At 41.9% G+C, this 27,773-nt stretch overlaps 2 protein-coding genes across 4 annotated transcripts; both read right to left on the bottom strand.

Moving 5' to 3' along the window:
• Positions 1-24: 24 nt before the first annotated feature.
• Positions 25-10,859, bottom strand: mpl (MPL proto-oncogene, thrombopoietin receptor). 2 transcript variants are annotated; one of them, XM_067513088.1, is made up of 12 exons: positions 6,110-10,859; positions 5,454-5,574; positions 4,356-4,534; positions 3,852-4,006; positions 3,358-3,496; positions 3,144-3,258; positions 2,814-2,983; positions 2,534-2,676; positions 2,198-2,357; positions 1,743-1,824; positions 1,446-1,533; positions 25-1,232 (listed from the first exon to the last, which is right to left on the bottom strand). In XM_067513088.1, the coding sequence occupies exons 1-12, from the start codon at positions 6,216-6,218 to the stop codon at positions 744-746; spliced, it is 1,950 nt and encodes a 649-aa protein (XP_067369189.1). In that variant the 5' UTR covers positions 6,219-10,859; the 3' UTR covers positions 25-743. The 2 variants fall into 2 exon arrangements, with proteins under 2 accessions (XP_067369189.1, XP_067369190.1); XM_067513089.1 differs by having other exon boundaries at positions 25-1,214.
• Positions 10,860-11,128: 269 nt separating this feature from the next.
• On the bottom strand, positions 11,129-27,200 carry tie1 (tyrosine kinase with immunoglobulin-like and EGF-like domains 1). 2 transcript variants are annotated; one of them, XM_067513086.1, is made up of 24 exons: positions 26,822-27,200; positions 25,391-25,681; positions 25,109-25,219; positions 24,853-25,008; positions 23,045-23,176; positions 22,383-22,523; positions 22,137-22,265; positions 21,580-21,725; positions 20,906-21,050; positions 20,644-20,802; positions 20,393-20,533; positions 19,366-19,668; positions 18,715-19,005; positions 17,772-17,965; positions 17,532-17,678; positions 17,360-17,423; positions 17,092-17,202; positions 15,210-15,400; positions 14,706-14,819; positions 14,229-14,299; positions 12,939-12,979; positions 12,548-12,644; positions 12,329-12,428; positions 11,129-12,138 (listed from the first exon to the last, which is right to left on the bottom strand). In XM_067513086.1, exons 1-24 carry the CDS (start codon positions 26,865-26,867, stop codon positions 12,067-12,069), a joined length of 3,393 nt encoding a protein of 1,130 aa, XP_067369187.1. In that variant the 5' UTR covers positions 26,868-27,200; the 3' UTR covers positions 11,129-12,066. The 2 variants fall into 2 exon arrangements, with proteins under 2 accessions (XP_067369187.1, XP_067369188.1); XM_067513087.1 differs by lacking the exon at positions 19,366-19,668 and having other exon boundaries at positions 11,130-12,138; positions 26,822-27,199.
• Between the last annotated feature and the right edge of the window lie 573 nt (positions 27,201-27,773).

The following is a 27,773-nucleotide window of genomic DNA, read 5'->3' as shown; positions in this document are numbered from 1 at the left end:
ATGTATAAAAACCCAAACAGTTGAAAAGGTCTGACAAACCAGCTACAATTTATTATAATAAAAATATACAAATAAGTAAAAAAAAAAAAAAAAGTACACTCAACCTGAAAACTTGTGTAATAAGAGCCAGCACTTCATGTCACTTCCTTCTCACCTTATTTCTCATCAAAGCAAAGTCCCCTTAATAACCAAAGCCACAGAGTGAGACTATGAGTAAAACCCCACTAAGTAGCTTGTGAACTACTGTTGTTCCCTTTAGTCATCATTAAAAACAGCATTGTAAATAAATTATCAGCCCTTATCTGGAGGAAACACTTCTTACAGAAAGTAAAAATAACGTAGAATATACTGCTTAAACATCAGTGAAAAACAAATGAGAGGAAGCCAGGTGACAAGCTATGATCAAAAACGTAACTCCCCCTATATTACAAAGACATAACACTCAATAAGTCAAAGTTAAATCATATGCATACATTAGGGCTTTTATTTTGTTCTACTGACACTTTGTTTGGATTGGCCAGCTTACAGAAATCTTTTTGTTGGTGCACTTAGTGGGTGAGAGGACTGAAATCGGAGGTCCGCAAAAGCCGTATGCGTAGAAAAGCAACTGGCTGCACACCAAGCCAGTAGGACAGACTGAAACCTGGGCTTTTCATGTACACCCAGCATTTACACACTGACTATATCCAACTTTAAAGAAGTACACTTTACTTTCACTGGCGTACAGTTACTATTCTGTACGTTTAGCTGCAGGGGAAATTAGTATAGAGGTTTCCAGGTCTCCCTGTAACGGTGACCTTGAGGTTACATTTTTCTGCAGCCTCAGCAATAGGCAAGTAGGAATGGTTAAGAAACTCACTGCCCAAGCACAGTGGGACACAGACTGTGCCTTCAGTGCAGGAACACTGGCCTTTTTGGAGGAGCCCATCTCCCACCACCGGGTCCACTTTCTCTCCCACCTGCTCATACACGTAGTTGTTTCGTTTTGTGCAAATAATGACAGTGTCTTTGTTCAGAGTCACGTAGTCTGGGAAGGCTTCGTTTCCTGGGCTCTCGTCTACCTGCACTCTGCTGGAGAAGCCTCCTTCTGGTGTCAGGAGCTGGGTGGATTCCTCGAATGGCTTCCCCAATCTTGAAACCTCTTCTTCGGACATTATCTCCACCACAGATGAAGTCATGGTTTCAGGGCAATGCTTTGCTGGGAGTGGAGGATCCTGGAGCGTGAGCAGAAACTTTCAATTAAAAAAAAAAAATTTAAAAATCACCTGGTTGTATCACACTAATTTTATCAGTCTTTGTAAACTTATACTTAATATGAATCTATATTATCTATATCCATATTACAAGGCTTTACGTGGCTAATTTTAAATTGGGAAGACACTTTACAACAGCACAACTTTTGCATAACAGGATGGAAGGTAAGTCGGTGTGATTTCCTAACTTACCCATTTCTGCCTGTTGAGCTCAGTTAGAAAACCTTGTAAGACTTTGTCAAGGTTGGGAACCGGTGGCCAAAAGTGCTGCTTGAGCACACTGACGAAGAAAACGGACACGGAGAGAAAGTGAAAACAACTTGAGTAACAAAGGAAGGGAATTCAACTTTTTGACAGCCAAGTGCAAAGCAATAAAATGTTGGATTGTACAGTCTACATCTTCGTTTAGTTTTAATTTCCATGTGGAATCCTAATAAAGCAGCTGACGGATTCAATTCGGAATGGAGGTGGATAAACACCTTACTGTACCTGCAATATGAGGAAATCAAGGGGATGAGGATGATAGCAGTTATCAGCATCAAGAGAGGGATACACAGCATGAGCCACATCCCTGTAATGATCATTTAGGTTTTATTAAAGTCTGAATGCTTTTGTCCAAAACGACTTACACGTGAGGTACAAGGCAAGCAAACATCTAAGTCAAGGAGAAAACATCAAAGCAAAGTCCAATAAGAAAAGTGTTGTGATTTTACATTTACATGTCATTTTAATATCACAGGTCAAACTTGGCATCTCCTTACATTGAAATGGCTGCATAACTAAAACCAGAATTATTTTAGCATCACGTCCAAATAACAGTTCACTTGATGTAATGCATTTTGGTGCAATTTTCTAGTTCAGATTTTTATGCAACCAATGGTTAACATTTAATGAATGTATTTAATATTAAATACCCCCCCCCCCCACTTTCAGAGGGAGCTCACCCGTATCAGTGGGCACGTCGCCAGTCAGCACATCTGACCAGTCACTCCAGTGGCCTGAGTAAATAGACCCTTTGGGTCTAGCTCTGACCTTCACACGGTACTGAGTACCTGTTGAAATTTCTAGACAAGCTCCAGTCTCCGGACCCTCTATGGATACCATCTGGGGACAGGATGAGACTTCGAATGTCAAATCAAATGGTACTTTTGGCGATGATGTGCCATGTCTGCATGCACCAGCAATTCCACATTCCCCTCAGGAATCTTTAGGTCTTTAAATGCAGTAGTTTTCAATTTCAAGTGGCACTTTATTTTTTTTTTTTTTAAATAATATCTTACCATCCATGCTCCTCCTCCTCTGGCCTGGTAGCTGACTTCATACTGCAGGTGAGCCAAAAAAAAAAGAAGGGGAGCTTCCCAGTTCAAGCACAGCTTTCCTTTCTCCAGTGAACCTCTCAGGGAACCTGGTGGTGACGTTTTGACTAAAAGCAAACAGAATATACAATTTGTTAGATACACTCACAGAGCCCTGCTTTCTCTGGCCCCTGATTGAAAAAAAAATATCCAGTCCTATTTTTTTTTAATCAAAACTTTAAAACAAAAACTAAAGTTCACTCACTACTGTTGTTGAGAGTGAACCTTTGAGAATAGAAGGTTCTGCTGAGCGGTGCTGGAGTGCTGCTGAGCTTGACCAAGTATTTCCCGGTCCTGTCTCCGTGGAAGCGACACATATCCCCAAAGTGCTTGTTAACCAGACATTCGGTCCATTCAGTGCAGCTCGGAGCTTCGCTGCAGGGGTCAAGACATATTTAAGGGTTGTAACCTGAACAACTAAAAGCTGTATTTACTGGGCCACTAAAAACTACCTGGTTTTCCACTGAAAGTCAGTGGCACACAGCAGTTTGTGGTTCAATGAAGAATTTGGTGATAGTACACGTTACTGCTGTACCTTAGACAGTTTTTGTAGAAAAGCTTGTACTCGTTTTCTGCACCATATATGCTCCCGTTCCACTGGCAGGTGACATTTTGCAGGTCAGACGTATAGCAGATTAGAGAGACGTCCTCTGGACACGAAGAAGACAAGAAAATTAGCACCGTCCTACTGCATCTATCACATAAAAAAAGACAAAACATTTTTCTATAGATGCTGTAGATTCACCTACCTGCACTTTGAGGAACCAGAGCTTGCACAGGTTGTGACCAGCTGCTCCAGTGTCCTTTCTCTGATGTTTCAGCACATTTTAAAGTAACCTGGACCTCAACCTCCTCCCCCGGTTTAAGTGAGTCCAATACGTGACTCTCCTGGTCCAGTAGAACGAAACACCAGCACATAAAAGACAGATTAACTCATTACAATTGTTTAACTAAATAGAAGGAAATATGCCAGCGATGTATTTAATTAACCAAATTATAAATCCGTCTCCTAACCGACCAACTGATTGTTTGAATCCTGAACCTTTAATAACAGGCAATACCAGAAGAATTAATGTGTGGTTTGCTAATTTAACTGAGAACACTGGCAGTTTAACGCACTAAGCACAAGACATTGCCAATTAGTTCCTGTAATTGCGGGAAAACTATTCTATACTATAGTCAGTGCAAGTATTAACCATCCCTGTACTGTACAGCAGTCTGCATTTACAGAAGTGTTACGCACCTCCTTTGTCCTCTGTCCAAGGCTCTTGGATGAGTATCGAATCTTATGCATTATGTTTTCACAGTATGTTTTGCCCTTTCTGTGCCATGACACCCGTAGCTGTCCCGCTTCATCATTTTGGTGCAAAGACACATTGAAGGGAGGGTCCAAGAGTACTGGAGGCAAAATGATGATGAGGAGAGAAGGAAAAAAAAATTACAGAATCTATTGTAAAATAAATAAATAAATAAATAAATCTGATATTAATTGACCGGTCAGGACGTCCCTTTAGTGTCTTGCTGCATGATCTTCCTGTATTGACAGGTGACCCACCTACAGATACAGAACCCACACTAGAATAAGCTCCGATTGTTATGTGGGCCATATTCTCTCTCTTGGTTTGCTTTGTACCATGCATTAGTCACCTAATTCCTTCCTCCTGACTTCCATACCTCACACAGATGTGAAGTAGGAATTCTGGCAAATAAAAGGTCTCCGGTCCCTTTTTAAAAAGAAATGTCTTACTGTGATCCTCCACGCAGACGGTCCGATTGTAAAGGCTGATGTAGGTGTTGCGCTCCACCACTTTCAGCCGTATGTCGACATAAATAAGAACATCTGTGGGAGGAAATGAGCAGATGTGGAGGAGAGTTCCCTCGTCTGTCCCCCGAACAGACATGGCACACCTTTTCTCACTTGTCTCACTGGACAGGAGGGAGCAGCACAAGTGACAACAAACAGACAATGTGGGATTTATTAATCAGGTAATTGCATTTAGTAACTCAAAACCTATGATGGTGCCTTAGAAAAACACCCGAGTGCCCAACTGCTCAGTGTGCAGATTGGTCCACTCCATCATGCACTTAAAGCCACAAGGGGATTGAAAGAACAAAAAAGTGGCAATTACTGTGACACAGCTCAAGCCACTTTCTTAGCAAGTGTCTGAAATCTTAATTTACCGAATATTACTGAATAAACCACTGACTAATAATGAATGATCGAACATGGACTAAATTCAGACAAGTCTTCCCAACTTCAATAAGAATAATAAAAAAAATGCAAAACTGTGAAATTGCATTAGTCATCTGTTTTGTGACCTCATTCTTCCGTCTAGTGGAGGGGTCTGATTGGTCCTGAATTTATTCTGTAGTATGTCACTGAGCTCAAAAATACAACCCGAGTGATGAAGCAGAACAATGATTCACGTCACAGATGCTGTGACCACCACGCAAACTCCTGATCTAAACATTACTAAGTCTGTCTGGGTTTACGTCAAATGATGAAAGGCGAATGAATCTGAAACTGAAGATCTTCCATCCAAGTGTGGCTCTGAAAAAAAACGACAACTCTGTACTTAGGGAAGTGGTGCCATTTTAAAAACTGGGATGTCACATCAAATGTTTACATCACTACTGGTAAGTGAAAACTAGCCACATTTGTGCAAACATCCCTATTTTACTCAAGCTTTGCAGTCCTGTATGTACTGGGAACAAACTTTTGAGAAGTTGAATCTACAACAAAAACACCTGAAACCAAAAGAACAGAAACTTAACAAAACATTAAGTAAAGTGTTTTTGATCTCTGCACATACAAAACACAGTACATTTACTGTGGAGAACATACCGCGCCATGCTGTAGAGCAAATCATACGTCCTGTTGTCTGCCGTCTCAAAGAAGCAGGTGAAATCCATTTCTGTCCGGGTGAAACATTTAGGAGCCTCCTCGTCCTTTAAGAGCAACACATCTGCTCCGGAAAGGACAAGCACAACGGATAAGTTCAAGTGGAATAAAAACAGGTTCCCCAAAGTCCAGCAAGCGGCTATTTTTCTTTAACTTGTGAAGTTAAGATGTTAAGTTGGACACTCTAACTTTGTAGAATCACGACCCATTCACATCAGGGACAGGTTGATCCAGTACCTATTAGCACATAAGATCTTGGTCCTAACGATGATAACATGGCATAATTTGCCTTCCTCTCACAACTTGTTTGCAGAGATGGGTTTAACCACAAGAGAAGTAACTTTAGACAATAAATTAGTCCTTTTTGGAATAATCTGTGGTTGCTAAGATGCAGCCACAGCATATTCTCTTCCCACAAATTAACATCTAATTTCCGTAAGACTTGACCAATAACATTTTCAGGAACTTTGGGGGAAAATCACACAGTTAACGTTCAACATTTTTAGTACAAATAAAGAGTAAATAAGAAATACAGATGTGTTAATTTGACTTAAATTCTAATTGCATTTCAAATGATCAAAATAACTAGTGAGCATTACCTTCTGTTGACAGATGACTGATGGCTCCATTCTCGCAATGTATCCCAGGCACAATTTCCACATGTATCCACAGGATAATAAGTATCTTCCACGTGCACAGCAACTTCATGGTAGACTGCGGTATTGTGTGTGTACTAAACTACCATGGCACCTAAACTAGCAGCACACGTGTGTCTGTTGTTTATCACACACACTTCTCAGTTGGCATTGGTGGGCAGGGTTGAGCAGTGGTGAGGGGTTAGTGTGACAAGTTGTTCTGTGGAAGGGAAGGAAGTGTGCTTTTAGCACAGTGGAAGTAAGAACTAAAAAAAAACAAAAAGAGGGTTTAGGAAGACTGGGTAAGAGTAAAAATAATTTTATATTTCCCTATTTTCAGTTCATAACTGCACATAGTGACAAGCAGGAGATCAGCTGATATCCAAATGTGTTTGTTGTTCATCATCTGTCTGGTTCCTTAGTATAAAATGTCTCAAAGAAAAAAACTGAAAAAAACATTTACATATTAAGAAAAACAAACAAAAGGCATGAAGAGACACTAATGACAAAGGATTTTATAACCATTGTGGACTTGGGGAAAACTAGAAGCGTGAGAACTCCCACACTGCATAACCAACCAGCTTCAGCCTCTTGGGTTTTCACTTATCGGAGCCTTTTTAGTCTCTAAATGTCTCACTGATGAAGAACAAACTAGACTGCTTATGACATCTAATGAGACTGAAGGGTTCACATGCCTCAACAGCCGATGCTGATTATCTCTGCTGGTTTAACCACATCCTGGCGCACTGCACAAAAGCAAATTAAAGGAGCAATATCGTATTCATCACACGTCGCTCAGTCAAACCAGGTTTTTATGCAGTGCATTCTTATTTAGTTTCTGATGATTGACTTCACTGATTGCCAGACACTGTACCTTACATCACGTCTCTCACATGCAAGCATCTAAAGTGAGCCTAAAATTCCATGACTAGTTCCTTAGTCAATGTGTACTAATTGAGCTCTAATCAAATATAGACATTTGGCATCAGACCCAGATGTCATTGGGCGAGAGGCGAGGTACAGACCGGACAGGTCGCCTATCAGGGCCACACACAGAGAGACAAATATTATTCACATTCACCCAAATGGCCAACGAAAAACACCTGTTACCACCGCTGCACGTCTTTGGATTCTGGGAGGAAACTGGGAAATAATGCAAAGAGAAAAGCCACAGCTGCTCTGCGCGGCAGAAGAGCTAAACCTATAACCTAACATAAGCATTTAAAGATGATCAAAGTAACCAGATACAATTGGAGTTGTGCTCATGACATCTAAAGGAATTGCTCTAACGACAGCTCTGGATCAGATTTATTTTTATCTGAAGATACTTCAAATCATGCTCAAACACATCCAACTAACTGGCTTATGAACAACATTAAGAACAGGGCCCAGTCTGTTGCTGACTGAAAACAACCCTGGCCCCCACCTTCTCAACACCTAGTCATTCTGCTTGGACTCACGCCCCCCCATCATCTTACAATAGATTAACCAGTTTGATTTACACTCAGTAATGGTTCAGTACTATTTAATCTGCAGTAGACCTTCCACTTGGGCTGTAATACATATTTCATAGGACTAATTCAGTCAGCTCAGGTATTATATCTTTAGTAATAACGATATAATACCTGTGTAACTTCAACACTGTCACATTAGTTTCCACTTCGATGTGTAATGTTTTTTTTTTATCATATATGTACAGGATTGTAAAAAATACTTCGTTTTAAGTGAAGCCAAAGTATTGTAATTAGTCAACACTCTCTTTAACACTATCAAAAGTAAAAAGACACTTGTAGAAATACTTGCTTTTTTGATTATTTTACATTTGGAAAGAATTTAATTAATTAAAAACAAAAACAAAAATAATTTTGTGCTTGTCATTAGAATGCCAGTTGTTTTTTTTTAACAAAGAGTAAATGTGTTTATGGACAATGGAGCAACCTGAAATGACTTTTGTTCTAAACCTTTGAATTTGCAAAACACTGAAATACCTTGTAACCATATAAGAGAAAAACACACTTTTCTGCAGTTTACTGCTGACCACAGACTGATACAATCAATACTGGCATAGTAGAGCGTAGATAGCACTCCCTGTTTGATAAAGATGTGCTGAAGGCTGTACACAAGTTACCCACAGTAAATATTTGACTTAGAGAATTGTTACTGCAAAGCGAATAAGCAGCCATTCAGGAATAGTGATTTTCAACTGGTATCCTTTTAGAGAAGAGTGGGAGATTTTCAGGATGAGATTTGCGCTTGAGGAGTCTGACCTGTCTTGGGACCGTTCTCCAGGTTCCCCGAGAGACTCTTAAGCCAATGTACATGAGAAATTGGTGAGGATTCCTAGTTGGAGCCATTCTTACCACCAGTGTTTAACTATTGTACCCAGCGCTCATCATTCATGCTGTGTAAGGGTGAAGGGTGAGAAATCTAGGTAGGATGTGAGTTTACTGCTTAGTTAAGACTTAAAAACCTCGACCAACCAGTCAACAAGTGCACCGTATGATCCATGGGGCATAATTCTGATTAAATAACTTCACTCCACGAAATACTCACGAGCAACGCTTCTGTAAGATACACAACAACCTGAAACTGTCCTTTTAGACATCTTGGTTTGTGTTAGCAAGAAAAGTCTTCAGGGCTGTGTACGTTGGCAGGTTTAGGGCAAACTGGACTGTGAATGGACAGCAGATGGCAGAGGAAACTTCGTTTGATGTTCAGAATATCATAAGATCAGGTACTAATGGACATACATGCAGAAAACACCAGGAGCCAAGAGCAAAATGTCAAAGAAACTGACCCATGGAGGTGATCCATGGAGGGACAGCAGCAGAGAAAAGCCAGAGAGACAAGTTTAAATTGATCCTTAAACTTACCCAAGATGGTGCATCGATTGGAACCACATCCACCTAACAAATTCCATAAACAATGACTCTGAGAGATTAGGAAGGTAATATATTGCATAATGGATCATTATGCAGATAGTGCTCAACCAGGGAGGGCAAACAGACTGAATAGATTGGACCAGAAAAGAGCGCAGTGCTCACTGTTTGGTGATAAAAATCATTTCAGGGGTTTTGACAGCTGTGTCCGCTGATCAAATTAAAGAAAACTTTGTGGGAGAAAAAGTGATCAAGGCCAGAACCTTAAAGTGACCAGGAACGGTGTGAAATGTGATACTTTTCATCCAAACTTCAGAAAATGCTGCACTGCTTGTTTTCCAGCCTCCTCACTGCTGATCACGTGCAGGTGTGTTCAGTCAATCCAACGCTGGAAGATAGCATTTAAGATGAGGGCAGGTTGGAGAAAGACAAAGCAAATTGGTATCTTCCAGCTTCAGATTGACTGAACACACTGGATCCAGTTAAATAGCAGTGGGTAGGCTGGAAAACAATGCCCTGATTTATAGGATACATGAGCTATGAGGTTGGGCCTTGCGTCCCTCCACCACTGAGATGTTTCAAGTATCCGAAGCCCGGTCAGGAACAGCTGTTTGTTAGGGCAAACATAGGTGTGGTAGGTGTTCAGGGAAGCACGGGTTTGGAAAATGGGAGGCAGGAGGCAAGCTAAAGTGCTGCATGCATGCAGCAGAAGTGCAGTGCGTGCACAGGAAATTAGCGTAGAGAAAAACAGTGGAGACATGCTCCAAAGTTAAAGAAGATACAATAATAAACAACTCTGTACTTTTTGTGGTAGGTTTCACTAACTGTTGTGCACAGGAAGACTGACAAGATCAAGATCATGTCGACAGCTGTTGAGAAACACCTTGGAGTTGTGCCAGTAATTAGTATTGAGCACTATTGGTGCAGAGGTGGATTTGGATAGGTAATGGAGGATTCCGTTGGGTAGAAATTAGGTAAAGCCGACTCTAAGTGTACAGGGAGATCACATGTGTAGGGCTTCTAACAGAGAATGTGACAGACATGTAAGAATTTATCCAGAAGCTATTTCGAGCCATTGTTCAATACCAAAGAGTGGTGCGGCTGTAGCTTAGTTGGTAAGGCAGTCGTCCACTGACCACGGGGTCAGTGGTTCGGGTGTCAATGATTAGGAAAATGAGTGGTACAAAGAGCAATTATGAAATCCCAGTGCTATATAGTATGTGATAAACTAGTAATCGGCTATTCAGAGAGCCGGTGGAGCTGTTGGCAAAGACGTGTGGAAGTTCACAGATCGGAAAACTCTTCATCCAAGATCCAGGACAACACACTCAAGCAGCATCCAGCAATTACCGACAGAAGGGCCACAGCAGGAGAAGCTCTGGATTTACCATTCAATACGTTTGAATTGAAGGATTGAAATCTGTCAGCTCACATGAAGGATGGTTCCCTTTGTTTAAGCAGACAATATCCTAATGCATATAGGTCACACTCCCAGAAAATGTGGCCCCTGTAATTTTTTCACACGAGTGTTCCCCCTCGAACACGTTTGCAAACATACATTTAAATATTAATCTTAATCATAAGACCTGTAGTTAATAACAAAAATGCTTTTCGGTAAAGATTGAGGCAGTGAGGTCACATAGGGGTTAAAGTAGGGTGTGGAATACTACAGACTTTCAAACAGGCGATAAAAATACATCTTGATGTGTTTTACGTTATATAAGTTCCATTTCTTACATGGCTCAGGAAGTTGGGCCACTGAGGTCATGTTTGACAGGCAGCCCGACTCCTGAGCCTGTGGTCGGTTTCTGGAGGAAGCCAGTGACAGATCAGCTCCGTGCAGCAGGGGAGATCACTGTTCCTGAACCCCCCCGAGCACACTTCGGATCACAATAGCCTGGCTTGTGGTCGCCCACCACGCACGCTATTAAGCAAGCCAGGAACAACAACAACAACAACAACAACAACACAAGGGTTCTCCCAAAGTCAACATCATGCCCGGGAAACAAACAAACAAAAAAAGCATCACAGAAACAGCTGTTTCAAACTGGAACCTGGACTTGTGTATATTGAAGTATTTTGTGGTGATGAGGCAAGTCACCACACAAAAGCTTTATTTAAGGAGCCCGTTAGTAAGAACACACTGTACAATCTCATACAATGGATATATTGGCATACATCATCTAGGTTGCATAGAGTTAACTATAGCGGTAACTAGCCAACAGGGTTTGCATGTGCCCTGTATTAGTAGCATAGTCAGTTACTCTTGTGATGGAGTTTCCCATCCAGCACATGGAGCATCTGCATGGTCGCGTTTAAACGAGTCTCTGATTGACCACAGAACTCTGACTACACTTGAAAAGGAGGCTTTGATAGATCTAGATGTTCTTAAAAAAATCTAGACAAATACACACATACAGCAGTAGTTACATTTGCATGGCAGTGATAAGCAAAACGCGGATGCGTCTATGAGGGCGATTTTAAGTGCTACATTGAAGGTCTTTCATCCTTTTCCAACAGCATGAGAACTGATGATCCACACTGTTCTTTTATCGTGACATGATTTCTTTCTCCGTTCAGAGCAACGGAGAGAAACTAAAGTCTGATCCACACCCCACAGACCCTGTGGTGTTTCAGCAAGTCACATAGCTCATTTGCCACCTCCCTTGAACCCTCAGAGAACGGGATCCAGCACTGTAACCTTTGTAACAGCAAGAGGTACAATGTTGTCGGTTTTCTTTTTTGTTTGTTCGTTTTTCTCGGACTGGTGTGTACTGACCAAATCGTTTATGTCCCAAATGGTTAGTAGCAATCACATCTTTCCACCCAAGGCCCAGCACTACTCCACTCCACCTCCTAACGCCTCTGATGCCAACACAGTGTCCTTTCACAGTCCTCCATCTATAGCTGGGTGGTTCTGGTGGAGTGCCGGGTTCTCCGCTCTCGGCGCTGAGCAGCAGGGTGGTGGCAGTAACGTGGCGACCTCCCTCTGGACTTCCTCTTTGTGCTATGTGGCATGTTAGGGTCTGGGGGGGCTGGTAGTCAGGCCTCCTCAGCTGTGGCATCTATCCCAGCGTAGGTGAAGTTCTCAAAGAGAGCCATGTTCACATACGCCTAGAAAATGGATGGAAATGCTGTTAATCACACTTCTACACTTGAGATCTTTCATTTTGAACCAAAGTGTCAGGAGACAAGAGGCTATTGTTTGTTTGTATCTGGATTAACATTGTACACGTCTACATCTATCATGATGTGATTATGGCTGCAGGTGGCAATGGGGGTACCAGTCTTGGGATAGCATTACCTTTCTGGCCTCCTGCATCCTGTTGAGCTGGACTGAGATTTGGGAGAAGGGGGGTCTCTCATAGGGCCTATCCCTCCAGCACTGCTTCATCAGCTCATAGCTGAACAGGAACAAAACACACACAAGGATGAACAGAATGAAGAAAAGGAAGAATAAGAAGAAGAAGAAGAAGAAAGAAGTAATGAGCCAATCCTCAACAACAAAATGCTAAATACTTACACCTCATCATCACAATTTTTGGGTTTCTCCATTCTGTATCCTTGTGGCAGTTTTTCATACAGCTCAGCACATGTCATCCCACAATATGGTGTGCCACCTGACGCACACAACAAACACACACAAGAAGACAGTTTAAGATATGAGAAGGATAATCCCGATAATTTGAACTTTACAAACCCATGTAGATACGATCACACAGAAACTTTTTATTTTATAACACTGAACTTTTGCTGCCTTGTAAATGTGGTAGCTGGTTGTTGAGGCTACAGTACGAGATCTGTACTTCAAGACTGCAAATTTTAACATTGTGGCGGGCAGTTGATTGGTGTTTATACATGTAGTGTAAATGGTTAAACCCACAGGATTCACTTCAAGCAGCATGCTCACTTACCCAAGCTTACAATTTCCCACAGGAGTACACCGAAAGACCACCTGAGACAAAGGACACAAGCACAACACAAATATTAGTGCAATCATCTCTCATCTGCGGATCTACATGTACTGTCATTTATGACTTACACCAAACTGCCATGACACGAACACCCCCTTGTGCTCGTCACAGACCATTCAGAGATGCTGACCGCACTATTAAAACCACCAGATGGATCAACTGTAATGATGTGGCTGATCAGTGTGTTCATAATCTAGTATTTAGTCCACTCCAAATTATATGTCTCTGCCTGTTAAACCTCGCGATTTAAATGTTCTTTTTATATCTTTTTAAATATATTTATTTTTACAAGGCACTGAACGGAGAACAAGAAGGAAACAATTAAACACACTTAGATGTTCAGGTTGATTACTTGCAAAATCTAAAAATCTCATTATCGGCACCGAAACCGACGACGGACCACCAAGTGCCTCATCAACGAGATACCATCTTTCCCTGCAATCTGATTAACGACCGAATTCAACAGAAATACCACCAGTTTCACATCTCGATGCCATGTGGTGGATGTTTGTGCTGCTGGCCTGTCCCTTTGTCCTTGTTGATCTTGTGTGCACTAGTCATATCTTATCTGGCCTGTGCTCATACTCTCTTTCTTGTCTTTACAACTTTCTCTAGCCCTACAGGCAGCCTTCACACATCTTCCGTTAGCTGTCTTGGGCTCTTCTGGCTTGTTCTCCATTGTGTATAAATAGACTCCACTTGACAGACCAACGTCTCAGTCTGTCTGCTAAGTTGTACCCAAGGCTTCCTGGTTGTGCTTATCAGAACACAGCACACTATTATCACTCCACCATTGTCACAGGGGATGACTTGTTGTTTTCTGTGGCAAGGCGCTTTACGGTGAAAATAATCAAAACTGCCTTTAAAATAATAATTTGAAACCATTTTTAAAAGGTTGCTGGAAAGCTAAAGAAGAACTGCGACGAACAAAGGAGCGTGGCTCACGATTATTATCAGTTCTGATTAGAGACTGCTGCTTTTCAGAAAACGCTTCAGGAAGTGCTCATCAACCGCTTAGCCAGTGTTTTGCGCCAATGCCCATAAAGTTCTCAGAAATATTTGCGCATATCCGTGCTGCAGTTTCAGATAGACTCAGGCCCATTGCTCCAAATGTTACAGAGAAAAAAAAAAAAAAAAAGGCTTAGACTGATCTGAAAACTCCCCCCCCCCCCCGCACCTGCTGCACTGAGTGCACAAGTTAAAAGTTAAACCGGCGACACTTTTACTCACACGTCACTCTTGCTGGTATATACGCTGTAGTTGAGGGACTCTATAGCCATCCAGCGCACAGGCAGCCTCCCCTGAAAGCAAGAAAGCAGATTCATGCTGCTGCTTATGCTGTAGGCGATAACATACAACTCCTCACATATATGCAGACTCAGAGCTGTATCGTGAAACTGCAACATCAGCACCAACTGCCGACTGCTGATGTAAATATTGAGTAATGGCATGTAATTACATTTTTTCTTTGTGAAATATTTTCATAATTTAAACTAATGTCACAATTATGTGGCAGGCTACAAATGGACAGACTTGGACAGATACCACATATTAGCTGGAGTAATATGTGTATTTCAACAAAAAGCTGATCTACTCTCATTAAAATGAGAATACACACAAAACAAAAACCCACCCTCACACTTAGTGCCCTCTTCCTCTTCTCATCAGTTGAATATCCTATAAACACTGCATGACCTCGCTACTCACCATTGTCTTCTTGACATAAACTTCCTCGCCGCGGGACAGACCAAAGTCTGCTATCTTTGCCACAAGATTGTCCCCTACCAGAACATTTCTGGCTGCCAAGTCCCTGTGGATGAACTAAGAGCAAAAAGAGATGATGGGAGTCAGCAGAGAGTCAGAGAGTGAGTCAAACGAGACACTGCTTACAGCATATTCTAAAGTCATGCAGATTTGTGGCAAGTATTCACTGTGTTTCTATCAGAGCTGATGTTTTTAAAGAACTGTAGCAAATAATAATGTAAAATCCTATTTTTACTAACTTGGTGAACATTTGTCGTTTTATAACATCAGTAGAAGAGTTGTCAACTGAATTATGTCCTTATTTTACATTAACACTGATAGTCATTACTAGTTTACATTAAAATGTCCTTGTTTTATTAGGTCTTCATCTTTTACAACTGGCATGAGCTTATTCAATGAAAAACTAAACCCGTGCGCACAAAGACGTGCACACTTTTCCCCTCTTACCTGTTTGTCACTTAGATAATGCATGCCTGTTGCCACATCCACGGAGAACTGCAGCAGCTGCTGGGAGGTGAGGGTGGAGGCGGTGCCATGCTCCTTTGCGAAGGCGGGGTCGGTCTCCAACACACGGCTCTTTCTCAGGAAGTCAAGCAGGTTCCCATAGGGAGCGTATTCGATGGCTATGTACAAGTATCCTGGAGATGACAGAGGCACAGATGTTGCAGTTCACCTCATCCTCTATATCATGGACTCTGTGTCTTTTGTGATCACTTTCAAACCGTGTTACATTAAAACCCCTCAGAGTCTCATAAAAAGGACACGTCTCCTGCTAATAAACATTTTATCTTCTACCTGTGCAAGCTGTTCACACTTTAGCCAGACTATTAGAATGAGAATGTGTGACTTTGGCCTTGGCTGGCGGGCCTGCATCAGCCCAGGAAGAGACCCAGCTACAGCTGGTATGGGGCCTGGCCTTTGGCGGTTCTGCCTCTATGCAAACAGAGGTAGAACAGGCCTTTCATGAAACGCTCACAGAAATATACCAGATGGCTAAGAGACGATGGCTTCCTTCCAAAGCCAGAGTTCCTACGGGTCATGAGGAATTTGTGCTTGTTGGAAGGTTTCCATGTTGATTTCACCAGAGCAAGGGAGCGCGCCAACAAAAATGAGTTAGTACTTTATGTGGACGCAAGGAGTACAGGGTAACGGACAGATTGGTCAAAGAACTGGAACCCCATACAATTACGTTTCTTGTGGGCTGTTAATCAGGACAAGCCGTGTTTCTGCTGTTACAGGGTGGACACAATTCTTTCACATTGTGGACATGAGAGTAAAAGCAAACCTGTCCTACATCTCTACATGTAAAAGATGTGAAAGTGTGCGAAAGGTGAACAACAACATATATCTCCCATTAAAAAAATGTGATGGATATAAATGAATCAAAGCTGAAGCCGGAAAATATTAAGCCGAGAATTCCTAAATGCCAAAAACAGGAGTTGTGTAACAACTTGCACTACCACCACAGTGACTCTCCTACATTTACTGTTGCAATATTTTTCAAACTTTTCAACAGCTTCTCGCTTACAAAATTCTCTAAGAGAAGGGAGAGGCTACGCTAGAGCTGGACAAGTAAATTGTGCTTAATAAAAATACTACGTCTGGATGCATTTAATTTTCTCGACTGCTCCTGTATTTCAGGTGATACATGTGTGTGTTTTCGCTCTTACAAGTGAAGAAGTAAAAATGAGTTCAATAACCGGAGTAAATACAGTAGAGTTAAAGTTTACAGAATCAGCTATGTGAAAGTGAGACTGATGGGACGACACGCTGAATGAGTTGAACGTTTATTTTTCAAGGTCAATTTGGTTTTGTAATGTTCCCGCTAAAGCACAGTCCATACTAGACTTCCTTTCTCATATGGTACCAATCTTTGATCAAACATAAGCAACTCACTTATTCAATGCTGAAACCACCGGATGTAGATGGGAGAAACTGACATTCCACGATTAGAATTAAGGCCAAGAAAATCTTATATAAATACATAAACACATGCCACAACAGCTTGGTCCTGAGGCACAGGGACAAATTAAACAAATGTGATAGTACGAAATGCTTCTGCCAGGAGAGGATTATTTAGGTTGGACACATTCTGGTGCTTTCCAGGTGCAGATGATAGAGGATCTGAGGAAATGGAAAGGTCTGTTTGCATGTCAAGTAGTAAGAAGTTGACCTATTTATTACAGTAGGTTGCCTGATTAGTATATATTTAGCCCAAAGTTTCGAATACTAAAAGTCATTGTCCATCACTTCATCGATTTTTTAGAAAAAAGCCAGTACTTGAAAGCATATCAATAACCCTGGAAGCCACCAGGTGTCACTCACTCACCTCTATTCTCACACGCTCCTATCAGGTTGATTATGTTGGGATGCTGGCCTAGTTTACACAGCACCTCCAGCTCCCCTGCAAAGTCTCGGTGGTCATTCTCTGAGGCAAACTCTGCAGGAGGATCAGCACACGCAGCATTGTTAAACAGAGTGGAAGCAGGCATCTTTGAAATGAAAGTCTCACAACCCAATGCACTGGCTGCGTGTCTGTGCAGTACAGTCACATGTAAATGTTTGTCCGTGCTCACATGAGCGTGTTTAAGAATTACCTTTCAGCATCTTGATGGCTGCGCTCATTTTGTTGCCGTCCTTTTTGATCATGGCCTTAATGACCTGGTTTGGAAACAGCAGTTAGCTCAAATGTTTATCATTTGAATAAAGGATGGAAACCAAAGAAGAACCGTTCAAATTATTCCCAAAGTAGATTTAGAGTGTAAACACCTGGCCGAAGTTGCCCTCGCCTATGACGTCTTCAAACTTTATGTCCTCCCACTCCAGGATTGGGTAAGTGAGGGGCTCGGGGGTGGGCTTGGGCCTCCGTGTCAGGGTAAGAGTTCCTGAGTTAAACTGTAGAATAGTCTCTTCACCCTGTGGATGTATACCAAGACATTTAGGCAGGTTTTCCACAGTTTCATTTTCTCAGACTAGTGTTAACACTGGTAACGTGTGGTGTATTCTTACCGATCCAGACTGGTAGGTGAATGTGCGCCGACGGTTGAGCAATGTCTTGCGGATGTAGAAAAGAGCCAGCAGTGCCAGCAGGATAGTCACACAGGTGACGGTCACAGAGCCCACCACCGCCACAAGCAGCTGGTAACTTTCACCAGCAGGCCTCCCAGCAACACCCTGAGTGGTCGGAGTCAAATTCTGAAGGCCTATTTTTTATTTTTTTTAAACCAGAGGAGATGGAAAGGGAGGACGGAGCAAAAAAAATATGTGCATTTACATTTAGCACTTTTATCCAAAGTGACTAACAAGTGAGGTACAAGGCAGCAGACATCTAAGTCAAGCATCAAAGCAAAGTCCTATCAGAAAAGTGTTGACGTTTCATGACATGCAAGTGCAAGACGGACGTGAAAAGAAAGGACGTTTTTTTTTTTTTATACATTTATTTATAATTTCATTATTTTTTATTGTAATAGATTTAAGTGCATTGGAAATAAAAAAAAGCAATAAAATAAGCAGGGAGACAAAGATGATTTTCAGCCAGCAGAGACATATAGGCTGATTATGTGAATGTATCTTGAGTGGGTGGTCAGGTTCAACACCGACTGGAAAAAGCCTAATATTGATAACGAGTACAGCAGAGCAGAGACTTTCCACTGCGAGCTGTTTTAAACTGAGATAAAAGTAACCAAGTACCTATAAATAATACTTAATTTATGTCACCTTACGATTTAATCTTTCCATTGGAATCGCTGCCCAGTCTAAGTGATACTTTTTACTTTTTTGCTGTACAGCAGTTCTTCTCAAATTTGCGGGGTTTGTAATTTGACACTTTTCAGGCTAATTACATTAGAAACAGCAACAATCTGTCAGTCTTTAAAAACTTCTATGAGTCAGTTTTTAACATGCCGTCATAGTACGACGGAGGAGGGTAAGCGGACAACAAAATCCTACTCACCATCGCCCTGTGTCATCGCTTCAACAAATGTGCTCCACTCTCCTGGCACTTTGGAGAAAGCCCTGACTCTGAACTGGTAGCGTGTGCTGCCATTGAGCGCCGTCACATCTTTCATGGTCTTATTCCCATCATCCGTGTCCACCCAAGGGTGAGGGCTCCTGTGGCCGACTGCCTGGTACTCTATGGTGTATTTGACGACGCCCCCATTGGGATCCTCGGGAGGCTGCCAACTCAGCTGGATGGCCGACACAGACAGGGGCAGGGCCTGGACATTTCGTGGGGACGATGGGCCTGAGGTTGCAGATAGAGAAACATTCTTTAACATAATTTGGGGCGTGGTTGATCTGAAAACCCTTTAGAAAAGACTGTGGTTTCAGAGCCGGAATTATCAGTCAGTCTGACTCATGTATTTATTTTTGTACCTTCTATTCCCCCCTGACTGGAAACTAAAACTGATTATCAGCTTTATTCAGGTAATTTATCCTCAATTCATACATAGTCTGTGGGCAGAAAGAGAGGCCACTGAAAACCTATGTGAGCCTATAACGCACCGTATACTACACGACGCATCATGTTTGGGCACAAACCACTGTAAATTCATTATGAGCTGCAGTGAAAACTGCAATTTCGACCTGCAGAGATATTAGTTACCCTGGCTGTTGATGCGGAAGCGGTAGGGTTTGGAAAGAGGCCCCTGGCTGCCGCAGTTGATAAGGCGGACCACCACAGTGTATTCCTGCTGGTACTCCAGGTTGTGGAACTTGGTAGAAAGCACATTGAGTAGGGTGGTCTCCTCCAGTAGTGTCTCACTGTTTGGGGGTGGCCCGAAGAGCTGCACTAAAAACCCACTGGCTGTACCAGCAATAATTTCATTGTTGCTGGGCAGTCGCCAGCGTACAGTGGCATTGCGGCCTTCCATCGAGCTGATGTCAATCTCAGGTTGTACTGTGGGCTCTGCGGTGACAGAGAACACAGGATGAGCCGAGGAAACTAACAGCTCTTTGTTTATTTTCCCTCATTGAGTCTGACTGGGATCCTTAATATTCTTCTACTTTAACTTCCTGTGGTCCTTCTCAAGGTTCATACCACGTGACTGCAACATCCTCGGTTTGATTACAGCCAGCGACATTTCATCCATCCCATCCTCTCTTCTCTTACCCCACATTTGCACAATTACAATAAGAGGGCGCTTAAGCAAGAGACCAGTGTTCCCAAATAAAGCAGTTTACAAATGGACCTAACCACATATTTCCAAATAGAGCTATGCAATATTAAACCCCCAAACAGACATTTCTCTGTTTTCTACACTCACACATGCAGATATGCTCTCTCCCTCTGCACCACAGTTATTGAGGAATAAAACCTCTGTCTCTTGCTTTTGAATACAGGTTGACTGTGATTCCTAGGCTTGAATCCCAATTGAGTCTTGGTTACTTTTAGCAAAGAGGGGGCGATATATGAGTTTTATCCTGACATTTTTCAATATTTATCCTAGATTTGAATCATCAAAACGGGAAAAAAACAAAGCAAGCAACTGGCTTCTTTAGGTGTGGTTAAGCACTGCTCAGCAAAAATCACAATGTGCTATAGCCAGTCACAAGATTTTATCATGGTCCATATAATAGGCATTCACTTATACAGCGACTGTATTTTGCTAGCTAAACAGTTCAGGTCTCACCAGGACAATCAGTCTCCATGATGGTCTCTGGACCTGGTTTCCCCTCGCCCTCGTCCCCAGGACGGCTCAGTTGAACGCGGACCCGGTAGCGTGTTGAAGGCTCTAGGTTCATCATTGTGATGGGTTCTTTCTCACTGTAGACTGAAGAATGTGTTTGCAGGATAAGCAAGTGGCGGTTTTCATTTACAACGTGTCTTCTGTGAAAACTACTACAGTAAATGGCTTTAACTGTGCTGTGCTGTGCTGCTTACCTATGATGGACGACCAGGCGGCCCCGTTCTCCTCAGGCTTGTAGAGGAGCCTGGTGGAGATGATGGGGCCATCTCCTTGGTGGGATTCCGCTGGCATCACCAGCAGCTGCTTACTCCTCCTTTCCAGCAGTTTGGGAATAGTTGTGGGCACAGGAGGTTCTGAGGAGGCATAGAAACAGATGTCTCTCACCTTTGTTGCTGTAATATGCAGTGCATGTCACAAAATAGCCCCTATTAATATTTATCAGGCCCTTTGTTTTACCTTTAATGGTGAGGTTAAACTTGCGTGAGTCCTGTCCTCCATTTGTGGACACTCTACATTCCCACAGTCCTCCATGTTGAGCGCTCAGACGAGGGATCTGGAACATGGCTGTACACTTATTGGACTCGATGGTGGTTTTAGAGGCCTGACAGTAAAACACATAGCACACCGCAGTAAATGAATGCGTGAAGAAAATGTCCATTTCCTGTGCCTATTTCTGCTGCCGCTTGTATTTGTGCTAAGAATGTCCTCTGAGAAGTCTTTGTTCCTGTATGAATCACTGGCAGACGTTTTTCCATTATCACGGAAACGGCACAAAAAGAATAATACATTAACTCAGCGTGTTGATTATAGGCAACACGTGGTCACTGCTGTGCTGTAGAGTGATCCAGCCATATCTGCTCAGCCATTGTGTTGTTGACTTCCTCGGAGCAGCTTAGACTATTCCCAGCAACTTTAGCTGGTGTCTCAAAGTTGTCAGCAAAGCGCCACAAGTTGCTTTGTTTATTTTATGTAATAGCTGGGTAGTTATTTGAATATTACACACCGAAAAAACAAGTCTGACATTTTGGAAAAACGTAACTAAGAGGAGATGACCGACATCCCTGTGCAATTTATGAGAGTAAAGAAGTGTATTTAAAACCCCTGCTCCAAGCAACAGTTGATCGATCTACCTTGAGCACAGTGCTGTCCAACTTTCGCAGCTCGATGCTGTTGTGGCTCGGAAGGGGGTTGCCTGTGGCTGAACAAAAGATCTGGGGGCTGGAGTTAAGATTCAACTCCAAAATACTGTCCATCTCCAAAATCTTGGGAGCTGAATCTGAAGAATTTTGTGAGAGGGAAATAAAAGGGCAATAAAGAGAATGTTAATAGAGGGGAGACATCAATTGGGTAGAAAGAAACCAATCGAAACCAGTAAATGCCTGGATTTCCAAATTTCATCTGATATTTGTTACGTTTTGAAATATTTTTTTAAACCTGGCTTCATCATAGCCTCACTGGGGTTTCATCGAATGCCCTAATGAAGCCAGCTTCACTGGTGAAATGTGTTTTTTTTTTTTTTAACTCCACAGTCATGTTTAGGTTGTGTACCTTGCACTATTAAATGTCCACTGTTGTGATGAAGGCATTTAATGAGGACTAAGATAGAAAGTGGAAATGTGCTATGTGCCAATGAGAAGGGATACACACAAAAAAGGAGAATTACTAATGTGATTATGACAATTCCTACCATAGGTCTCACAGTGCTGTCCTCTCCAACCTTTGAAGCACTGGCAACCAGTGAAACGGTTGCAAACTCCTCCATTCTGGCAATTACAGCTCAGCCTGCAGTCTGGTCCATACATGCCAGCATGGCAGGCTACAAACAGAAAGCACAATACTACTATATGCCGCATATGGTAGGATATGAAAGCGTAAAATGTATGTAGAAATGATTAAAAGATACAGGTAGAAACTGAGGTTATGTAGCGCTTACCCTCCTCACAGCGATTCCCAAACCAGCCGCTGGCACAAGAGCAGCCGTAAGGGTCTGGTAGACAGAAGCGAAGGCCTGTGCAGCTCAGTTCAGAGTTACATGACTCCTGGCAGTTTGCGCCAAACATTCCTTCTCTGCAGGCTGCAAGTCATCAGAGAAAGACAAATTTACAAATATGTTTATTTAAATTCCTTGAGGTTTGCTGCCTCGACCCACCCTGCAAAACACCGCAGAGGACAGCGTAACTAGTCTCTCATCCTCTAATGTGCAGATTTTAATTACATTGGTAGATTTGATTACATTGTTTGCTTGCAGTTTGGGACACACAAACTTTAATGGTATTAGGACCAATTAGCCAAGCATTGATGCGATATTGACCTGGGGACAGGGCGACTTTAGTTTGCACCCATTGTGTCTCTGTTGACTTTAACTCTTGAGCGTGTGAGGTTGAATCTATTGGCAGAGAGTAAAAAGCTCTTAAATGCATTATCCAAGAGATAGTCAACATCTCTAGAAAATAAAATTAAATCTCTGCTGTGATCCAATCATTTTAAAAATCTGACTTTAGACAAACCCACATTTTTCTCAGTCTTATTCACACACACACACACACACACTTAAACTATTTTTTATAAGGGCCTTGTGTTGAGTACCATACAAACCTGTTTCACAGTGTGTCCCCATAAATCCTGGAGGGCAGATACAGTCTCCCCCCACCTCATGACACACTCCACCATTAAGACACTCCGGACAATCCATGTCACAGCGAAAACCCCACTTCTTACTGGGACAGTCTACAGAGAAACAGAATGTTCTTTCCTTAGAAAAGCAAAAGTTCACTGTTTGGCCGCAAATAATTTTGCTTTTGACTCTTACATAGTAATGACATGAAATACATAAATGCATATATTTAGATGTACAGTTGTACATCTTTTGTGTATTTGAGTTAAACTTTGGATAGTTTTTCAACCACAGATCCCCACTACATCTGGAAAAGATGTCATGTGAGAAATAATAGATACTCAAAGAACAGCAGATGGAAGGTGCACATGGTGTTAATACAGCTGATGTCTCCCAAGATACAGGAAATTTAACAAACACATTTGCTGTTAATGTCTTAGCAAAAAAGAGCTGATATTTAGTGCTTTCAGTTATGACTCGTGGTGATGTTCAACCTCATTTCATAAGAACTCCACAATTTTTGCTGTTGTCAACATAGTGTTTAAAAAAAATTGTGTAAAAAATATATTGTTCTTATTTGCAAGGAGCTACAGTCAAGTCCACTGTGTGCAAGGGATAAGGCCGAAGGTCAAAACAGGATGCATGTAATCTTGGGGCCCTCAAACGACACTGCATTAAAAACAGGCCTGATTCTCTACTGGACATCACTGCATGGGCTCAGGAACGCTTCCAGAAATCACTGTCTGTGGACACAGTTCACTGTGAAACCCACAAATGTAAGTTAAAGTTGTATCATGCAAAGAACAAGCCATATGTGAACATGATTCGGAAACACCGCCGTGGTCTCTGGGCCAAAGATCATTTAAAATGGTCTGAGGTAAAATGGAAAACTGTTCTTTGGTCAGATGAATCAAACTTTGAAATTCTTTTGGAAACCATAGACGCTGTGTCCTGCAGACTAAAGTACATAGAGGTTTTAGAGCAACATGTGCTCCCATCCAGACAACATCTCTTTCAGGGAAGGCCTTGAATATTTTTGCAAGACAATGCTAAACCACAAACTGCATCCATCACAACCGCAAGAGGGGATGCTACACAATGGTAAACATCACCCTGTTCCAACGTTTTTGAGAAGTGTTGCTTCCATCGAATTCAGTATGAGCTAATATTTTCCATGGAACAGTAAAATGTATTTTACTTGTAAGTTGCTTTAGATAAAAGCGTCTGCTAAATGAGTAAATGTAAAAGTCTTACTTTTAACATCTGATATGTTGTTTATGTTATATTGTGAATACATATGGGGTGATGAGATTTGCAGATCCTTGCATTTTACACATCTTTCCAACTTTTTTGAAATTAGGGTTGTATTTCTCGGTTCATAGCTGAAAAATTCCTCCAGATGACATCACCTAGAGGAGTTTTTCATCCTTAGGAGCTCAGATGAGACCTCTGGGGAGGTCTTGAAAAGCAGGTTGACCATGATTAAAAAACTCCATAGTATGAGCAACAAGATGACAATCTAAACTAAAGGTCCCTCCAAGTGATGTCATCTGGAGACCTTTTTCAGCTAAAAGTAAAAAGATATTTCAATGTAGGGAAGTCAGAGGGAACTTTGATTGGGGCTCATTTACATCTACTGCACTACTCAAACTAGAACCAAAGAAGCAAGGTCAACACCAGTGAAGGTGTCCTTCAAAAATAATTATTAAAGCCTTGTCAAAACCTGGCCCCGACATGCCCATTTGTGTGTTTAAGTTTTTTAAATACTGGGGGTCAGGATGTAACAAACCTCTGACAATGAGCCTCATCCAGGCACCATGGAGGGCGGAGGACCCCATGTAGCTGGCACTGTAAATGCCTTGATTGGCAAAAGCTGCATCCTTCACTGTTATCACGGTAGTGTTGTCGATCATATCATTCCAGTGAGTTGTATAAATGTAGTTTCCTACACAAAACAAATAAAACATTAACAGATGGGCTTTTATCTTCTTATTGCTCAATATCAAAAACCTGTTGCTAGTTTGTCATCTCCCACACTGGCCTACCATTGAACTTCCAGACCACATCTCTTCTTTCGGATTTGACTAGCTGCATACCAAGGTCAACCGTCTCTCCTTTGTTAGCGGTAACAGTCAGGTGAATTGGTAGGAAATGTGCTGTAAGGAACACAGAAATACACCAGTGCTTTACAAAAAACTATTCACTATCTGTACGGGAAGTATAAGAAAACTGTAGCACCTAAATATTTGCACCATAATTTAGGCGCCAGTTAGTAACGTAACGTTATAGAAAAATGGTTGGACATGTTGGATAAAGTCTGAACACACCTGAGTTCAAGTTGTTGATCATTGTGACCTTCTCTTGAGGTTGCTCAGTGGATTGACAGTAGAAGATGCCAACATGCTGAAAGTCACGGAAGCCTTTGGCTATTACCTCCTTGTACCCGTGCTCATGCAAACTAAAACTTGCGTCCTTAGGTAATGTGAAGATTTTGTTGTCTCTTTTGATGTCCAGTCTGATGTGGACAGGGCTGCGGGGTCCAATGATGCAGGAGATGGTGAAGTGGTTGGCGTTAAGGACGTTTGCTGTGGAGAACATGGTCAGGTCGGTGACGGCATCTGTGGGACAGGAGGCTTATTAGTTAAAGATTATTATGGATTTGATTTGTTTATTACACAGAGTCACCAAAAATTACTAAACTCTACTGGGTCATGAAAGTAGTTTATGTGTTATTTTGGGAATCAGCAGTTGCTTGCTAATCTCATGAAATCTTCTGATTCAGGCAAGAACAGAAATATATTTGCAAGGCCACGTAGAGGGTGATTATTAAATATTTTCATCGCAGGTGTGCTGGATATCGGCAATAATCAATGTTATCAGAAAAATAAATAAATAAATAAAAAACAGCTGCCAGTTTATTAGCCACCCCAAGCTTAAACTAATGTAGTCTACAACAACACCTCTCTCAAACGAGGGCAAACTAAAACTGCACATTACAGTCTACAAAAACATAGGATTTATTGCACCGATGTTCTATTAAAAGTGTGTAGCTAATAAACTGACAGCTGGTTTGCAGTCATGTTCACATCTGTCTCAGCCTCTCTTTGATAAGCTCTTGTGCCACTCCGGCTTCTCAGAGCAATCAACAACCCCACAGATTTCTGTAGTCATATTCCTATTTTTGCAAAACACGTGAATCCAAACAAATCCCGTGTCTAACATTAAAGTGAGCTTAGAAACAGTAATGCAACTCATATGTTCCAGTAGGAATAGCCAGTTTTATTCACTGAAATCTAATACTTGACAAGTTTGTTCTGCATGTCACCACATGAACACAGTAACAAACAACAGCAGAATGTGACTTGACTCATACACTGACACCTGAGATGGTGACAGCCCATGTAATTATTTGAAGAAAGTGCCAAACTAAATGATGTCCAGCATTCCTCCTCCCTGGTATTTCAGCCCCAGATACACAGAACAATGGCAGGAAACACAGATGAGCTTCTTTTTCCCTTAAGAGCTCAGAGATGGCTCTACATGCTCCCAATATCTTAACAATAACAACAACACCTTTTACAAAAACAGTTCACAAAATACCCATTTTTAAAAAGCATATAATAACGAAATGATATGGGGTGGATGGGAAACGATGCCTTCTTAGTAGTCATCACATTTCTTGAAAATAAATGTCGATTGGCAAGGTTTACACAGTTTAGAATTCACACAAACAGCCTTCAAACCAAGTCTCCCCTTACCTGATAAATCAACCAAGCACAACACGAGCACCCACAGTGGCATCATGTTATACACAGTCTCCGCTGGGAAGAAGTAGTGTTGATAAATCAACTGCCAGTTCGGATATACAGAGGAGTCCAAAACGGTGACGCCGCGTCACGACGAGCGGTGCGCCTTTTTACGCATAACTTGACAAATGATCCGACGGTTCAGTTGAGGTGTGAAGGCTGTACCGATTCCAAGAGATCCTGCATGTATTGAAGAGGGTGTATGACGGCCCGTCACGCTAAGCACAGTGCTGGTCTTGCGGTAAACTCCGCTTTCTCTGGGTGGGAAAGGAAGGAAGAGAGTCACCAGACAGCGGAGGCCTGCTGGCGCTCAAGACCTCCCCGATTAATGCATTTTGGTTTCAAACTTTTTGTTCCAGCACGACGGCACTCTTTATCCACTGCAGCCTGTAATAACGTCACACGTGGTTTAAATAGTGTTGCTATATTAATGGAGTCTCGTTAACATTTTTTAATAACTGAAATTGTCACAGTGACATTTTAGTTTTATGTTACAAGAAACGTGTTGCACAGTTTGTATCCGACGAAATATTTAGCATTAGAATTTGTGCTAATGTTAGAGAAAAAAAAAAGGCCATTACATTAGAGGGGAAATGAATGAAGGACATGTATTTGTGTGGTCAAAATCTCTGCATGTCCATATGTTGTCCAAGGCTGACACTGCATTTTTATATCTGCCCCAGGTTTGTTTTACAGTACAGTAGATACAGTAGAAAAACCAAAAGCAGCAGCCGGTAACATGTTTTGCCAAATGCAACAGCTTTGTTCTCTCACTTTAGTGAGTTGGTTGCAATCCCTCCAGCGTTTATGGCCCGTCTCCCCTTTTCCCCTAATAGTTGCTCAGTCAACCTCAGGAAATGATGAACAATATAATTGTTGTGTCTGCTCTGTCATTTGTGCTCCA

The sequence above is a fragment of the Channa argus genome, chromosome 8, assembly GCF_033026475.1.
Source record: "Channa argus isolate prfri chromosome 8, Channa argus male v1.0, whole genome shotgun sequence".
Lineage (NCBI taxonomy): Eukaryota > Metazoa > Chordata > Actinopteri > Anabantiformes > Channidae > Channa > Channa argus.
Note: the sequence above shows the minus strand (reverse complement) of the source record. Positions and strands in the feature narration are given on the sequence as shown.

Bases quoted from the DNA above. Each gene is read 5' to 3' on its own strand.
- mpl (XM_067513088.1), bottom strand. From the start codon at position 6,218: ATGAAGTTGCTGTGCACGTGGAAGATACTTATTATCCTGTGGATACAT. The intron at 4,007-4,355 runs GTAAGACATTTC...TTTTGCCTCCAG, and splicing joins CGTCTGCGTGGAGGATCACA to TACTCTTGGACCCTCCCTTC. The intron at 2,984-3,143 runs GTACAGCAGTAA...TGACCCCTGCAG, and splicing joins TTCTACAAAAACTGTCTAAG to CGAAGCTCCGAGCTGCACTG.
- tie1 (XM_067513086.1), bottom strand. From the start codon at position 26,867: ATGATGCCACTGTGGGTGCTCGTGTTGTGCTTGGTTGATTTATCAG. The intron at 21,726-22,136 runs GTAGGAATTGTC...AAAATTCTTCAG, and splicing joins ACAGCACTGTGAGACCTATG to ATTCAGCTCCCAAGATTTTG. The intron at 19,006-19,365 runs GTAACTAATATC...CTGCAACCTCAG, and splicing joins CTTCCGCATCAACAGCCAGG to GCCCATCGTCCCCACGAAAT.